The sequence below is a fragment of the Carcharodon carcharias genome, chromosome 2 (genome assembly GCF_017639515.1).
Source record: "Carcharodon carcharias isolate sCarCar2 chromosome 2, sCarCar2.pri, whole genome shotgun sequence".
Taxonomy (NCBI): Eukaryota; Metazoa; Chordata; class Chondrichthyes; order Lamniformes; family Lamnidae; genus Carcharodon; species Carcharodon carcharias.
The window spans coordinates 127875365-127892258 of record NC_054468.1 but is presented as its reverse complement, the minus strand read 5'-3'; the positions used below and the strand labels follow the sequence as shown (position 1 = coordinate 127892258).

Here is a 16894-nt window from a genome sequence, read left to right as displayed (position 1 = left end):
CCACCCTATAGCAAAGCCAATTATCCAGAGCTCTTCTATTATCTTTGTTATCTCCACTGGTTCTCTGCTCTTTGTGTATTCATGGTCCACTCTCTCTGTAGACTTCCCCCTATCTACATTGCTGACATTATCCTCCATTTTTTTCAACTCTGTTCTACTGCACCTGTTCCCCTATCTCCAATCTATTAGTGGGAGGACCTTCAGTTATTTGTGCCCCACATTTTGGAACTCCCTCCTTAAACTCCACCCTATTGTTAACTCCCTCCTCAACTTCAAAAGGCTTAAAACCCACCTATTCAACAACATCTTCAGCCACCTCCCTCTCTCCTGATCTCTGAATCCCTAATTGTAATGTACCAAATTACTAAGTAATGTAAATATAAGTTGCTGTTGTCACTATACAACTTGAGCTGGAGTTGTGCAGGCCATAAATCAAATTCACAGATGATAACATATTTAAAAATAAGCTTGCATATGGATTGTGCCTTTCATGACCTCAAGATATTTCAAGCTGTTTTACAGCCAGTGAAGCATTTTAGAAGTGTAGTCACTATTTAGTTCACCAAAGCAGTTCAAGGTGACCGAAAGAATTAGTATTTCCAAAACGTTAACCTGAAGGAAAGAAAATGTACAAGTTGCTATGTGTAAAATGGCATATAACAGCAGAGGAGTTGAAACAACTTAAGATTGGAAAAAATGGCATTTTATAGGGTATAATTTATAAGAAGATAATGTGTAATATTCAGTAAATCACAGCATAATCCTAAATTTCATGACTGATTTTCTAAGACAATTTTCTAAAAATTCAAAGTAATAAACTTCACTTATTTAGTCTTCAACTTCAATCTTATTTCAATAATAATTTGAAAGTTCCCACAAGTCAGCATATTTAGCTTCTTCAATACAAAGGTCCAACAGCAATAGCTGACAAAGGCTAATGTTTTGATTAATTTCAACCAAAATGCTGTCTTCAGCATTACATAACGACAAACAAGTGACAGTACAGCAGGCAACTTTCAAGAAATGGTTATGTAAATTAAATCACCTCCATTCTTCCCGTTTAATGCAGGACGAGTTAGCCTCAATGATAAAGATTATAGGCTGGCTGGAGTTAGAATAGGGTGCAACACTTGAAGTTATGTCCCTTCAGAACTTACTTTGTACTCATGTCATAGATTTACATCAAAATTACAGAAGACAAGCCAGAGAACCTCTGTGCAAATTCTCCTTCCATTTTCTTTATTAGATTTGGGTAGAAAGAAACAAGTCTGACAGGTGATATGGGCCAAAAAATTGTGAAAGCCAGAATTTAGCTTCTGGTGTCTAGACTGTGTTTCTGCTAACTTCAATTGAATTGATAAATTGAGGATGAAAGATATATTTATGCTCATTTGTTAAAGCTGACAAATGAGCACTTGTTGGTCACAAGGACCTACTCCCTTTTCTTTATGTTGGTAAAATAGGCAAGAGAAGATAGCCAGGGTATGATGCGGATACTTGGTCTAACATGACTGTTACAGCTATTCATTGAAAACTGAGGAGATACAAACTGGCAAAAACCAGGAGAGTTTAACAGCATGGTGTTCCATCTTGGTAAGCTTAACATTAACTTTGAATTTTTTGGGCTGTAACTGGACAGAGTGGGGGTGGGGGTAAGAGAGCAGGGTCTGCAGACAATGAGTAGTATAATTTTTGAATTTCTATCGTAGTATGATTGCAAATTTCAACTAAAGAGCAAACTATAGGCCTAAGGGGCCATAAACTTGTAATGGTCAGCAGAGACAGGAAAATTGTACTTCTTTCCTCTGACCAACAGTCCGTAAACAGGAAGTGTTTTGAATTATTTTTAAAGTATGCTGTGGCATGTTTTCCCAAACCCTTGGTTTGTATGATCCAATTTACTAAAAACTTACAGCAAACTTGCATTATGATTAACTCAGAATGTTAGTTTATTTCAAATTCAAAAACCGCGGGGAGGAGTGTTCGCAACTTCCCACTCCACTACACACACACACACAATAAGGGGGAAAATAGGAAAAAAAAGTTTTACAACTATGGATAAGTAACAGTACAAGAACCACCGCCATGAATATTAGTTCACATGATTTCCAGGGTCCGAGAAGTCAAAATCCTGAGGGTGTTTCCTTCATGGTAGAGTTCAGTCCCAATGAGTTTCTGGTTGGAGATGACAAAACCCTTGAAACAAATGACGCTGCAACCCGATGGGTTGTGCTTAGACTGCTTGGCAAGTGTTGATCAGAAACTTTTAAAATCAAGCAGGCTTTGTGGAGTTGAGAGATGATAACCAACTGCACGCTCAGCCAGGCTGCTGGAGTCCCTTCCAGTTGATGTTAAAACAGCAGACTGCCAATGAGGCTAAAGACCTAATGTTAAAACTGTCTAAAAGGCCAGAAGCTTGAGTCATGTGACATGCCCATTAATGGTTAATAGCAGCCAAACAATCAGTTTCTGTGCTTCTGGCCAAAATTCCACTGTTCTATAGTAGAAGAGATGGGCATTAGCAGCTCTTTCAGTATAATGTCTTTCAATCTCTCTCTTTTGTGATAGTTTACATGGGGTGCTAGTTTGTCTGCACTTCCCCTGCTTTTGTTGATTATAAGGGGTCTGTACAATAAGGAGTGAGGTTCCACAGGCTGAGTGGGGAATTCTTTTGTCCTTGTAACTCCTGTTGGTAGCTCCCAGAACAAAGGGCCAATCCTATGGTCTTGTGACTTGTAGCAGCCATGGTTCAGCAGAAAGTCAATGCTTTTTAAACAAGAATAAAGTTTTGGATTTCTTTTCACATCTTAGGGACCCAACAAACTGATAATTGTAAAAACCAAGATGGCAGGTTGTCTACCAGGGGCTAAACATTCGAGGTCAACCATTTTGACACTGACTGGTAAAAAAACAAATTATGTTCAATTTGATGTTCAGAAAAATTGTTGAAAATGACAATATAGTAGAGCTTAATCTATTTTGACACTGATTGGTATAAAGCAAATTATTTTCAACATAATATTCATAAAAATTGACAAAAAGCAGGCATCAAAGTGCCTGCAGTACCTATTACATCTTACGACTGTTTACCAAGTCTAATTAATTTTACAAAAAATTTCTGGAGCAAGTCAAATCATGCCAGTTCTAGGGTAACTATATTAACATATTACACTACATGCTAATGGTCATTAGAGCAGAGAAATGTCTGTGATATCTTCATTTTGACCTAACAGCAGTCATGATTCCTTTTCTTTCACCTTTGAGAGTAGCAATTATGCTCATTGGCTCACAATTGCCGACATGCAAAAACCGGCTTACACACAATTCTTCCAGTCAATGTGGACAAATATGATGTTGGAATGGACTGTGAACTGCCAGTCAAACCTAATGAATTACTGAATTCTCAATGCAACAAAGTGCAGCTGATCAGTGAATCTTTATATACCACAACACAACAGAGCTTTCTGCACCTCTAAGGGGAATGTATAGCATAAATGACATTGATGTAGTACTTTAGGAAACAATTGGAAGAAAGTAGAATGGAAGATGTTCTAATGTTGATTACAAACCTGATACCTTGATGAACACAGTGCTATCTCTTTGAGTCATCACCTAAGTAATTGGGCAAGGTACACTAATAATCCCAACACAGAAGATTTTCTTGCAAAGAAGTTCCGAAAAGTAGAGCAAAATCAATGATTCTGGTGCCTCAGTAGCTAGTGAATTGTAGTAGTGGCTTTCTTAATGGCTTTTGGATTAACTCCTCTTCAGCATCACTGAAGTAACTACTGACAGTTTGTCTTGCAGCCATGATCATGGCCACCAAGCACTGATGCTCATTGAAGGTTAATAAACAACTCTCCAGATACAAGCATAGCTACTTTGTGTATTTATTTCCATTGTTATTTGCAATGAATTGTATTTCAGGATAGCTGTGTAATAAATCATCCATTTCTTTAATTTAAAGTCATTTGCTTTGTTTGACAAAAAATTAATAATCCAGTAGTTCAAATTAAGAGTAGACAGTGGATTCTAGTTCCACTACAAACAATAGCCCTGCAAAGAAGGTATTGAGTCTCCTTTGAGGGATATTCCATGCCCTTTGGCAACATTATGGCTTGTGACTTGCAGAAATGGAGCTCAAACTATACTCATCGGTCATGAGGTATCAAAGTTAACAAGACGTCTGTAAAGTCTTCACACGGGAAGAAAACTATTGCAGAATCTATTCAAGCAAACAACTTTTATGACAATGAAATGTGTGATATTAGTTTTGATAGCAAAACTGATGTGGCAAATACTACATATAAACAACTGATCAGATTTCCCATAACGTTCATAGTTTGTTACATCTCTTTTGCTGAAGAGACTAAGTGGGTGTGAAAAACATCATTTTGAGTTTTAAATTATTTCAAGTCATGTTATAAAAATATATATTTTTTTGTTCTAATAAATAATTCAAGTTGATTCAGAATTTTTGCGTTTTATTCAGTCAGGGGATGTGGGCTTCGCTGGTTAGGCCAGCATCTGTTGCCCATCTCTAGTTGCCCTTGAGAAGGTAGTGGTGAGCTGCATCCTAATGCTTCCTAATGATTTTCCTAAGTAATGGTATGAACATCATTCAAGTACTTGTCAAATGATATAAGTAACACATGTCAGCTATGGGTGTGGTAGTGACTAGTATACAATCCCCAAGCTCTAAAATAACAGCCCATGTGATGTACCCCCTACCCCAAGGAATGAAGGTGCTGGAAAAACTCAGCAGGTCTGAGTTTTATTTCAGATTTCTAGCAGCCACGGTATTTTGCTTTTATCTAAGGAAAATATTAGTTACCCTGCTTCCAAAGGCACCACAGGCCTGAAAGGTATCCTTGCTCCATTGCATACTAATCACAAACATTTTACATAAGGAATTGCTACAAATTCAAATTTATTCAGTCTTGGCTCCCACATGATTAAAAGAAACTAATAATTGAAGTAATTTTGCTCATTTTCCATTATACATATATATTCTGCAAAAATGCAAAGTTAAATACATAAGTAATTGAAAGGTAAAACCAATTATGGATGCAGTGTGCTTCTGTGAATAAACAAAATAGTTTGGATAGGAATTGAATTGTGCAAAACTTGAGACATTCCACAATGATTTGGAGATCAGGTGGTACTTAAACCTTTGAGGATATTCTTTATGCCCCACCTGAAGATACAATTCAATTGTTGGCCATTGTCTTCCAACTACCTCCAATCTGATTTAAAAAATAACACGTGCAAGTTCGAATAAAACCTGCATAAGGAGGAAAAAAATAGATTAATTAGCTGGCTTGACTATTGCAAAATATACCTTGCAAATCACATTGCTTGTGCAATTCTTCTCAAAACTAGGTAACAGATAAGAAAGGCCATTTAGCCTATCTTAACTCATTATTTAGAAAGTTCCTCCTGCCCTCCCATCATAGGTTCCAGTTATTTTTTAAAAAATAATTCCAAAGTTTCTGCCCCCAAAATCATATCCAGAAGATCAGTCCATGTGCCTTTTCACCTGTGTGTGAAGAACTTTGCAATATTACTGTTAAATTTGTTTTTTACTAGCTTTTGCCTTCTGCTCTCTTGTCATACAGTCATGTCTTAGTTTGGAATGATGTTTTCAGTTCACCTCTTTTTAATATCTTAAACAGCTCTGTATGCTTCCTCTTTACCTTGCCTTACTGCAAGGCTGATAAGAACTTATTTATATAGCACTTTTACACTCTTAGGACATTCCAAAACACTTTATAACCAATGAAGCACATTAGAAGTCACTGTTGTAAAGTTTTTCTGATCCTTCCTCACAACACTAGGGACTGCCTTTTGCCTCTTCCCTCGTCTGATTTATTTTTACCTACTTCTTGAAACCAGAAAGGGCTGTGGCTCTGAATCGGGTCATAGAAGAAAATCAATTAGGGTGTTTAAAGTTATGGACCAATTTTTACTTAGAAAGAAGCATATGGATGGCTATGGGAATAAATTGAGCAGTCTGCACTCCCAATGGGGACCCTCACTTAAAGGGACTGTGGATCAGAGAATCAGAGCTAAGGTGTGTATCTTTATCTCCAATCCACATATTTGTGGAAATACCTGACTCCCCAGTGGAGAAAGGATAGTGAATTGAGATTCAAAAAGTAAAGACCGAAATTTTTCAGCCCTATTGGCATCAGGCGTCATGGTAGGTGGTGGTGGGGCGAACAATATGGCAAGAAGGCCAAAAATCAGCTTCACGCCGGCGTCAAAGCACAGCAGGATCATCCGACGGTGTCCATGGCGGAACACCAATCCTACTGAAGGCTGGCGTGAACCCGATTTATATCCCGCTAATAGGATGCAAAGTAAGGCCTGACCAGAATCGCTCCCCGCCACCCCCCCCCCACCCCCATGCCAGCTTGGTGGGAAAACACACCAGTCCAGAATATGTCTGGACAAGTGTGACATGCAGAAATTGGGAATTACCGTTAGGGCCTTGCTCAGATTGTGGACATCCAGGGAGCAGAAGATGCCTGAGCCCTACACCTACTGGACCTTGGAGGAACATGTACATTGCATGCTGGGTGAATTCTCATGGACATGGCTCTGCTGCAAAGCAGCTCATGGAAGATAGAAGGTCTCTGCTGATATCTCGGATCTGCTTCGGAAAATCACGGTCTTGGCTATGCACTGCTACAGAAGGTTGGCAATGGGTGGGAGAGGAAGGTATACCGGTGGTTTGGGGGGGGGGGGGGGGGGAAGTACGGGGAGGAGGGTGTAATGGGGAAGAATGCAGCAAGTGGGGAGGAAGGTGGGGGGTAAGGGGAGGGGGGAGAAGGAAGATGTACGGGAAGGAGATCGGAGGAGGGAAAGAGTTCAGAGGGGTGAAGGAGTCCAGGGGGAGGAAGTTGCCCGGAGGGGGGAAAAAGGGTGGAGAAGGGAGTAAGGGGGACACTGTCCAGGTGAATATATAAGTAGGGGTCTGTGGAGTCAATGACTGCCTCCTGGGGAGCGAACTGAGGGTGGGCATGGTAGGAGGGAATGGCGAATATGAGAGGGGAGCAGAGGGAGATGGAAGAGTGGGAGTGTGAGGGTGAAATGGTGGCGGTAGAAGGGATGGCAAGGGTGGTTGGCGAGGGCTCAGAAGAAGAAATGGACCCTGGAGGTGGGAAGGAGGAGGTCGGGGGAGTCAATGTGGATGGGGTTGGGATTTTCAGGAAGGTTGGGAACGTGCATGTTCACCTGGTCATTCTGGAAAGAAAAGGGTTTGGGCTGGTAGGTGACAGAGGGAAGAAGGTGATGCCAGGGGGGGTCAATAGTGATAGTGGAAAGACCATAAGATGTAGGAGCAGAAGTGGTCCATTCAGACCACTGAGGCTGCCTCACCATTAAATGAGGTCTTGGCTGATCTGATAATCCTCAACTCCACTTTCCTGCCATTTTCCCATAACCCCTGATTCCCTTGCTGATTAAAAATCTGTCTCTCTCAGCCTTGAATATACTTAATGACCCAGCCTCTACAGTCTTCTGTATAAAGAATTCCATAGATTAACAACCCTCAGTTGTTAGAGAAGAAATTCCTCCTTATCTCTGTCTTAGATGGGTGATCCCTTACTCTGAGATTATGCCCTCTGGTCCTAGACTCTCCCACAAGGGGAAACAACCTCTCAGCATCTACCCTGTCAAGCCCCCTAAAAATCTTATATATTTCAATAAGGTCATCTCTCATTCTTCTAAGCTCCAATGAATACGGGCCCAACCTACTCAACCTCTCTTCATAATAAAAACCCTCCACACCCAGGGTCAACCTAGTGAACCGTCTCTGGACTGTCCTCAATGCCAGTGTATCTTTCCTTAGATAAGGGGACAAAGATGTTCACAGTATTCTAAGTGTGGCCTAAATAGTGCCTTGTATAGTTTTAGCAAGACTTCCCTATTTTTATACTCCATTCCCTTTGAAATAGAGGCCAACATTCCATTTGTCTTACCTATTACCTGATGAACTTGTATGCTAGCTTTTTGGCATTCATGCACGAGGATCCCCAAATCCCTCTGTGCTGCAACTTTCTTCAGTCTTTCTTCATTTAAATAATATTCAGCTCCTCTATTCTTCCTGCCAAAGTGCATAACCTCACATTTTCCCACATTATATTGAAAAAAAATGGGTATCTAAGGAAAGGCGCTCTGAAACTCAGCAATTGTCAAGTTAACTGCCACATTTTTTCCCACTCACTTAACCTGTCTATATCCCTCTAGACTCTTTGTGTCATCCTCACCACTTGCCTTCCCATCTATTTTTGTGTCATCCACAAACTTGACCATAGTACATTCGCTTCCCTTATCCAAATCATTAATATATATTGTAAATAATTGTGGCCCCAGCACTGATCCCTGTGACACTCCACTAGTTACAGGTTGCCATCCTGAAAATGTCTCCAGTATCCCAACTCTCTGTCTTCTATTAGTTAGCCAGTCTTCTATCTGTGCTAATATACTTACCCCAACACCACGGGCTCTTATCTTATTAAGTAGCCTTCTATGTGGTACCTTATCGAACGCCATTTGGGAAATCCAAATATATTACGTCTACTGGTTCCCCTTTATTTATCCTGCTTGTTACCTTCTCATTCATGAAGCCATGCTGACTCTGCTTGATTATATTATGCATTTCTAAATGCTCTGCTATTACATCCTTTATAATAGACTCTAACATTTTCCCAATGACAGATGTTAAGCTAACTGGCCTATAGTTATTTGTTTTTTTGTCTCCCTCCCTTTTTGGGTGACTTGGGGAGGGGAAAGGACGGGGGAGATGATCAGGAACTTAACGACTACCATGGCTATTGAAATTGAAAGTGAGCGGAGCCTCATGTTGGATGGGCACAGGTGCTGCATGGGAATGAAATCAGTGAGTGGGTGGAGATACAGGTCAGCTCAGATGGACAACTGAAAGAGAACTCCAGCAGGCAGAATTGAAAATGCTCAGGACAGTAAGATGAGCATGGTGGATAAAGGCTCTGTGTGCATGGGAGTGTGCTCACATGAGGCTCCGAAAGGCCATGCCACACACACACACACATCTCCCTCCAGAATCGCTCATGGTCCAGCTGCGTGCAGCTGAACTGCTAGTGGAGGGTGGGGGGAAGCAGTGGGAGGATAAACGAAGCCTGTAAATGAAGCTAAAAGACACCATTACACATTATTCAGTGAAAGTCAATATATTTTCAGGTTATAAAGTGACAAAATGTGCTCACCCATGCAAACACTTGTGATCATAAGACTATATGACATAGGAGCAGATGCAGGCCATTCGGCCCATCGAGTCTGCTCCACCATTCAACAAGATCATGGCTGATCTGATAATCTTTCTTACCTTTTCCCCATAGCCCTTGATTCCCTTACTGATTAAAAATCTGTCTATTAGGATTTAAAAAAACTTTTCTAGGCCCACCACTTCTTTTAGGTGCTGTCCTGACATCAACAGCAGGAATTGAGACAGCCTGTGCAATGGTTGGCCCTGTTGCCTCTGATGGCTTTGGCGTGGGTCCTCTGGGGAGCCGAGGCCTCGAGGGTCTCAGCTTGCTTTGGCTGTCCTTCTATGGGCCAGCTGCTCCCTCTGTGGTGACAGAGGATGAAGTTGATAGGGTCACAGGCAAAAGGGACTAGGAGGGAGTGGACAGCCTCTGAGATTCCTGAGTAGATGACACAGGGTGTCCAGCTGCTGCTTCTCCTCTCTTTGGCTGCCCGGGGGCTCCCACACATCTGTTGGATCAGGGTCTCCATGGCATCCGCCATCCCTCTCATGGAGACCTTCATATGTGCACACGGGTACCACTTCATCAGAGAGCAGGTGAATGCACTCCTCAAACTCACATGCCACTCTGTTGAGGGCTCCAAATAGCTCTGCATGATGTCCCCCACCTTCTGCTGACTCTCTTCAATGAGTTGGAAGGCCGAATCCAGAGGCTCGTCATCTGATTCGGACCTCACAATGCCTCTTCCCCAGCAGTCCTCCGCCTGCTGGGGAGCTCAGCTGAACCTGCCTCCCCTTGCTGTGGACACGTGTCCATGTGGTGACCAACAGATTGTGAACCCGAGCCTGCTCTAGATCTAGGTCCCACCGAGGTGTGTGTGACTGTGCTGGTGGAAGGTGTGGGTAAGCACTGTGACGGGTCTCCCAGGCTGCTTATTTCCAGCTCTTCAATGGTGGAGGTGTCCTCTTCATTAGAGGTGAAGACATGGATGGAGCTGAGGGACTGGCTAGCTGAGGGCGTCAGTCGCTTGGCAGAGCTCCCTGTGAACCAAAGTAGAGATAATTAGTGCACGGCAGCACAGTCAAAAGCAGAAGAGAGAGCACTCACAGTTGCATTGACAGGGGGATGTGGTGATGCAGGATCCTCACGTAGGTGTTCGCTGCCAACCTCACCATCACTGCAGGCATGGTCCACATTCTCACCAGTCAGTGTGATGACACACTCCTCAAAGTGAGCGAGGGGCCTAATATGGGCCTCTCCACCCCGGTCTGGGACCTCTCCCTGCTGATGTGAGCCAGCTTCTCCTGTATGAAAACAGATGGAGCAGGACACATGGCATTGCGTGGAATGTTTGTGTGGTGAGCAGACCCAGGGATGGGATGAGAACACGAGCTCCAGAGAATATGAATCTGATGGAGATGTGAGGGTGTGTGATAGTTAGCGGTGTTGTCCTTTGAGATGTGAGATTCCTGTGGATGAGTGCTGGGTTTGTGAGTGTGAGAGTTGAGAGTGATGAGGTGGTTGACTTACCCTGGTGGAACAGATCAGAGCATTCAGCCTCTTCCTGCACTGGATGGCTGACCTCCTCTGTGCTCCGGTGGCGCTGTTCGCTGCTGCCACTGCCTCCCAGGCCGGGTTGGTGACTCTGATGGACATTTTGTGACCAGAGCAGGGGTCGAGGACATCACAGCAACCATCCACTGTATTCAATAGGCGCTCCAGAAAGGCATCACTAAATTTTGGGCTGCTGTCTTCTTTGCTTTCGAGGCCATCTATCACCTGGAGCAGTCCTGGTCTGCAGACATGAAGTTGGATACGCTCTGGTGCGCTTTAAATATGGTGCCCAGAGTGAAGAAGCGCCGAGGTCACGGTATGGTGGCGAAATCCGAGCCCAACTGCCAGCAATCCGGTGTGTTTTCCGTGAATGCAGTATTAATGACATGGGACGCGCCGGGAATGGGATGATACGGTGCAAAAACCTGCCATTGCGGCTGGCGGGTAAAACATCCTTTTTCCCATCTCCTTTTGCACTTTGTGAAAATCTGGGACGATTCTGCCCGAAGAGTTGCCATGCCTGACAAAATTGAGGTGTAGGTTTGATGGACCAAATAGTTTACTCTTGTTCTTGGATTAAAAACCTCAAGTGCCAGTTGAAAACTGGGAGTTAAAAGCAATGTTACAGCTACAAATTTGTTTGAAAATTTTGTCTTCAATCCTTGCATTGAATTTCAATGATTACTTCACTTTACTAGAAACATCTATATATGATCTATTGAGGCTCACTAGAAACTGCATAATTAATTCTAAAGGAAAATAAATTAGTAAATTAATTGCTCTTGGGGATAAATAAAATTTTCTACTGACTAATTCTTAACTGAAAATACTCAAGCCTTTCACTTACTCATTGCTGCTAATCACAAGTTTGAATGCTGGGATAATTTGTTTTGAAAATGATCTTGTGATGAATTAATCTGGTCTTTAGTGTAGCAGCTAGCATATACTTCTGTCTCGATGCCTCTCAATTAAATTGCATTGTGCACCTTTAAGTATTAGTTAGATGATGTAAATTAATTGACTACCATTTAAAAGGAGATTGAAGTACCTTGCTGTACATTTATATCAATATGAACAAATTGAATTAAAATTAGCATTTTGACCCTCAACTCAATTGTGATGTTACCAAATTCACAAAGTAGAAACAAAGAATGCACAGGACTAAAAAAGAGCACGGCAATCCACAATGGCCTGCCCCATAAAATTCTGCAAAGTACAGTGGAAAAACACAAATTTCCTCTTGTCCTTGATTTAATCAATTTCATAAATTAAAATATCTCCTAGATTATAGGAATGATACCCCCATTCTTCCAATCCCAGTGGTGAAGTCATGCTCAAAGGAAGCAGGGGTCATAAATAACATTATAGCCTCCAATTCTCCTCCCTGTGAGCATAGCTCCCTGCTGGTATTGTGAATCACCCCTTATGTTTCTTTTTAAATATAAATTGTTCCACTGCATGATGCTGAAATGCATAGCCAGCTCCTCAACAGTTGTGGAATGTAATATAACCGAGATAAGGTTTAAAGTGTGTGTTCATAGGTTAAATTTAAATATTTCTTTCAAGAAAAAGACAAGACCATCAATTTTAATGGTTGGAAAATCGAGAGCTCGCCGACTTCCCATGCCCAGTTCCATAATCTGCAATCTAGGCGAATGAGACTCTGCCATTAGCAGAGTCATGCCGTCTTTCTGGGATTAAAAAAATTGTTTTTTATGATTTTGCTGTAGATTTACCTTGACTGTTTGGAGCCTGTGGTACCACTTTGTTCTTTTTTCCCCCACAGAATGTCAGTTAGAAAATGTGCTAAGAACATGTCTTAGGTTTAAGTATTTAACATTTGATAAATGTATGGAAAAGATGGTTTTGAACTCATGCATATTACAAAGGACATTCAATGCTGCAAAAACAAAAATAGATAACAGAACAGTCTTATGGGCATATAAACATTTGAAATAAAACACTTCAAATCTCAATGTTTGAGTATTGTGCAAAGGACAGATTATGTGTTTTAGCACAAGGTATCATCATTGCTAAGTTTGTAACTTGAAGGTACACAATAGTATAGTTTTCGAGTAAGAATGATGACAGGATGTGAATTAGTTCTTTTAATACTCTTCCATCAGGTTTAAAATTTGACCCTGACTGATGGAATGAAAAACCCCTCTTACTTGCTGACTGTTCAAATGCTGAATGTTAATTGTAGTGAAGTCAGATTTGGCTGTTAAGGGATTATGTGAAATGGGTTTGGACCACCTCAAACTATTCGTAGGTCTGCTTCAAATTTGGCACCACAAACTCTTACTTGGCGAGGCCTGGAGGACAGCTGGTGTGGGAAACAGAAAAAAATCACACTGGTACATTAGAAAGTACTCTTCAGTTTGGTGCAAAAACTCATTGTAGGGCTAGAGTGAAAAGAACCCTGTTTGATTTGTGCTACAGTCAACGTAGAAATGCTCGGCGCTACGCAGGGATCGAAGGTTAGGTTGTCCACTCCTCAAATTAACCCTTACCTAATAAGTTCAAATTAAAACAGAAATTGTAAATGTAAGAGTTATAAAAGTAATATAGGGTCTCTAATGAATAGAATGAATAGAAACAACCTTAGGTTGTTTAGATATTTTTCTGCTGTGTAGAAATCTGGAAGAGAGAATATTCTATACCCTGAACAATGAGACAACAAGACCGGTGCCAGCAGTTGCATGACCTACTTCAATAGAAATGAGGATCACAATCATCCACTCAAGGCGTAGTCCATGCTTCTCACTTAGATGGTTTCTCATCAAGTCTGTTAGCTCTGTACAATGCTGTAACTTTTCATTAATCACCTACAGGGTTCAAAAAATGTGCATTCTGAATGGCTTATTCATCTGCCCAAGGTTCACTATAATTCTAACTCAGGACAGTATAAATGCAAGTATAATATTAAATTACCACCAGTCAGACAGTATTTCAAATAACTTGCTTCTGTAACTTACTTTGCCTACAATTGCATATATGTAGACTCTCATGCAGATAAATACATAGGACATTTTGTAAAGGGAGCTTCCCATTTCAACAAGAGTATAGATTGCATAATTGTGCATGAGGTCAGCATATCTAATGTTTAAAGTTGCTGGTATACTGCTGTCATTAAAATTAATCACTGGAAAATCAGAAGCATCTTGAATTGCCCATTCTGACCTCATTGACTGCTTTTCCAATTTGTGTTCTATGCCAATGTAGTGCTCTGTAATATGTACCATTCTAGACAACATATTATACAGAGCACTGGAAGATACAGGCCCAGCATTTCACTGTGGGAAAAAAACTATCCTATTCCTTTTTATTATGTGCAAATACAACGAAAGTAGTGAAGAAACCAAAGTCACATCCAGCAAATTTTAGTATTTTAATGACTGAATATCAAGCTTTCTCTGAACAATCCAAACCTCTTGAGCTTGTTTTACCATTAAATCAGATCATGGCTAATCTGTGATCTAACTCCATATACATATCTTTCCTCCATATATCCTTAACATGTTGGTTAATTTTAGGCAACGATAGCATAGAGGTTATGTTCCTGGACTAGTAACACAGAGGAGAGACAGAGCTGAAATCTCACCATAGCAGTTACCGAACTTAAGTTCAGTTACTAAACAAATCTTGTATAAAAGGCTTGTATTAGTAATAGTAATCTTGAAACTACCAGATTGAAGTAAAAGCTCATCTGGTTCACCAACATCCTTTAGGGAAGGAAACCTGCTGTCCTTACCCTGCTTGGTCTATATGTGACTTCAAGTCCACAGTGATGTGGTTAACTCTTAACTACACTGTGAATGGTTAGGCAACCTACTCAGTTAAGGATAATTAGGGGTGTGCAGTAAAGGCTGGTTTTGCCAGTGATGCCCACATCCAACGAATAATAAAACTAACAAACTCAGATTTGAAATTAACTACTGATCTAGTATCAATTTCCATTTTTAGAAGTGAGTTCCAAACTTCTATCACCCTGTAGAAGTGTTTCTTAACTTCACTCCCAAAAGGTCTAGCTCTAACTTTTAGACTATACCCCCTCAACTTAGATTCCTCAATCAGAAAAAGTAGTTTCTCGCCATCTCTATACAACTCTAGTTTGTACTCTCATCTTATAATTTAACCCTTGGTTTCATTCTGGTAAATCTAAGCTACTTCTTCCAAGGTCAAGATATCCTTCCTGAAGTAGTGTGTCCAGAACTGCTCAGAGTTCTCCACGTGTAATCTAAGCAAGACTTTGCATAGCTGTAGCATGGCTTCATAGAATCATAGAATCGTTACAGCATAGGAGGGTGACATCTGGCTCATTGTGCCCTTGCCAGCTCTTTGCAAGAGGAATTTAGCTAGTCCCAGTCTCTCGTCTTTTTTCCGTAGCCCTGCAATTTTTTTCTTTCATATACTTATTCAATTCCCTTTTGAAAGCCACAATTGAATCCGACTCCACCGCCCCATCAGGCAATGCATTCCAGCTCATAACCATTCACTGTGTAAAAAAGCATTTCTGTACGTTACCTATGGTTTTTTCGTCAATCACCTAAAAGTTGAGTCCTCTAGTGCTCAACCCTACTGCCATTGTATTCTAGTCCTCTATCTTTTGTATAAAAGCAAAAAACTGAGGATGCTGGAAATCGAAAACAAAAACAAAGATACCTGGAAAAACTCAGCAGGTCTGGCTGCATCCGTGGAAGGGAGCACAGTTAACATTTCGAGTCCGCATGACTCTTCAACAGAACTAAGGAAAAATAGAAAAGGGGTGAAATATAAGCTGGTTTAAGTAGGTGGGGGGGTTGGGACAACAGAGCTGGATAGAGGGCCAGTGATAGGTGGAGACAACCAAAAGATGTCCCAGACAAAAGGACAAAGAGGTGTTGAAGGTGGTGAAATTATCTAAGGAATGTGCTAATTAGGAGTAGAAAGCAGGACGAGCAAGGTACAGATAGCCTGGTGGGGTGGGGTGAAGGAATCGAAAAAGGCTAAAAGGTAGAGATAAAACACTGGATGGAAATACATTTAAAAATAAGGGAAATAGATGGGAAAAGAAAAATCTATATAAATTGGAAAAAACAAAAAGGAGGGGGAAAAATCAGAAAGGGGGTGGGGATGGAGGAGAGAGTTCATGATCTAAAATTGTTGAATTCAATATTCAGTCCAAAAGGCTGTAAAGGCCGAGTCGGAAGATGAGGTGCTGTTCCTCCAGTTTGCGCAGAGCTTCACTGGAACAATGCAGCAAGCCAAGGATGGACCATGTGGGTATGAGAGCAGGGTGGAGCGATAGGGAGGTCTGGGTAATGCTTGCGGACAGCATTTGGTCTCTCTAATGTAGAGGAAACCGCATTGGGAGCAACGAATGCAGTAGACTAAGTTGAGGGAAGTACAGGTGAAATGCTGCTTCACTTGAAATGAGTGTTTGGGCCCTTGGACGGTGAGGAAAGGGGAAGTAAAGGGACAGGTGTTGCATCTTCTGCGGTTGCATGGGAAGGTGCCGTGGGAGGGGGTTGAGGTGTAGGGGGTGATGGAGGAGTGGACCAGGGTGTCACGGAGGGAACGATCCCTATGGAATGCCACGGGGGGGGGGGGGGTGAAGGGAAGATGTGTTTGGTGGTGGCATCATGCTGGAGTTGGAGGAAATGGCAGAGGATGATCCTTTGAATGTGGAGGCTGGTGGGGTGATAAGTGAGGATAAGGGGGACCCTATCATGTTTCTGGGAGGCAGAAGGTGTGAGGGCAGATGCGCGGCAGATGGGCCGGACACGGTTGAGGGCCCTGTCAACCACCGTGGAAAACCTCGGTTAAGGAAAAAGGAGGACAGGTCAGAGGAACTGTTTTTGAAAGTGGCATCATCAGAACAAATGCAACGGAGGTGAAGGAACTGAGAGAATGGGATGGAGTCCTTACAGGAAGCAGGGTGTGAGGAGCTGTAGTCAAGGTAGCTGTGGGAGTCAGTAGGCTTGTAATGGATATTGGTGGACAGTCTATCACCAGAAATTGAGACAGAGAGGTCAAGGAAGGGAAGGGAAGTGTCAGAGATAGACCATGTGAAAATGATGGAGGGGTGGAAATTGGAAGCAAAATTA

The 16894-nt window shown here is 41.7% G+C and overlaps 1 protein-coding gene across 7 annotated transcripts in view; it reads right to left on the bottom strand.

The window, feature by feature from the left end:
- Positions 1-3878: 3878 nt before the first annotated feature.
- rmnd1 (required for meiotic nuclear division 1 homolog) overlaps positions 3879-16894 on the bottom strand; it is a 70908-nt gene continuing 57892 nt past the window's right edge. For all 7 annotated transcript variants that reach the window (XM_041211454.1, XM_041211409.1, XM_041211418.1 and 4 more), the window contains 2 exons: positions 13517-13633; positions 3879-5284 (listed from right to left, as the gene is read on the bottom strand). In XM_041211454.1, the coding sequence (XP_041067388.1) occupies positions 5252-5284; positions 13517-13633 (150 nt within the window). In that variant the 3' untranslated portion in view covers positions 3879-5251. The remainder of the gene's footprint in view (positions 5285-13516; positions 13634-16894) is intronic.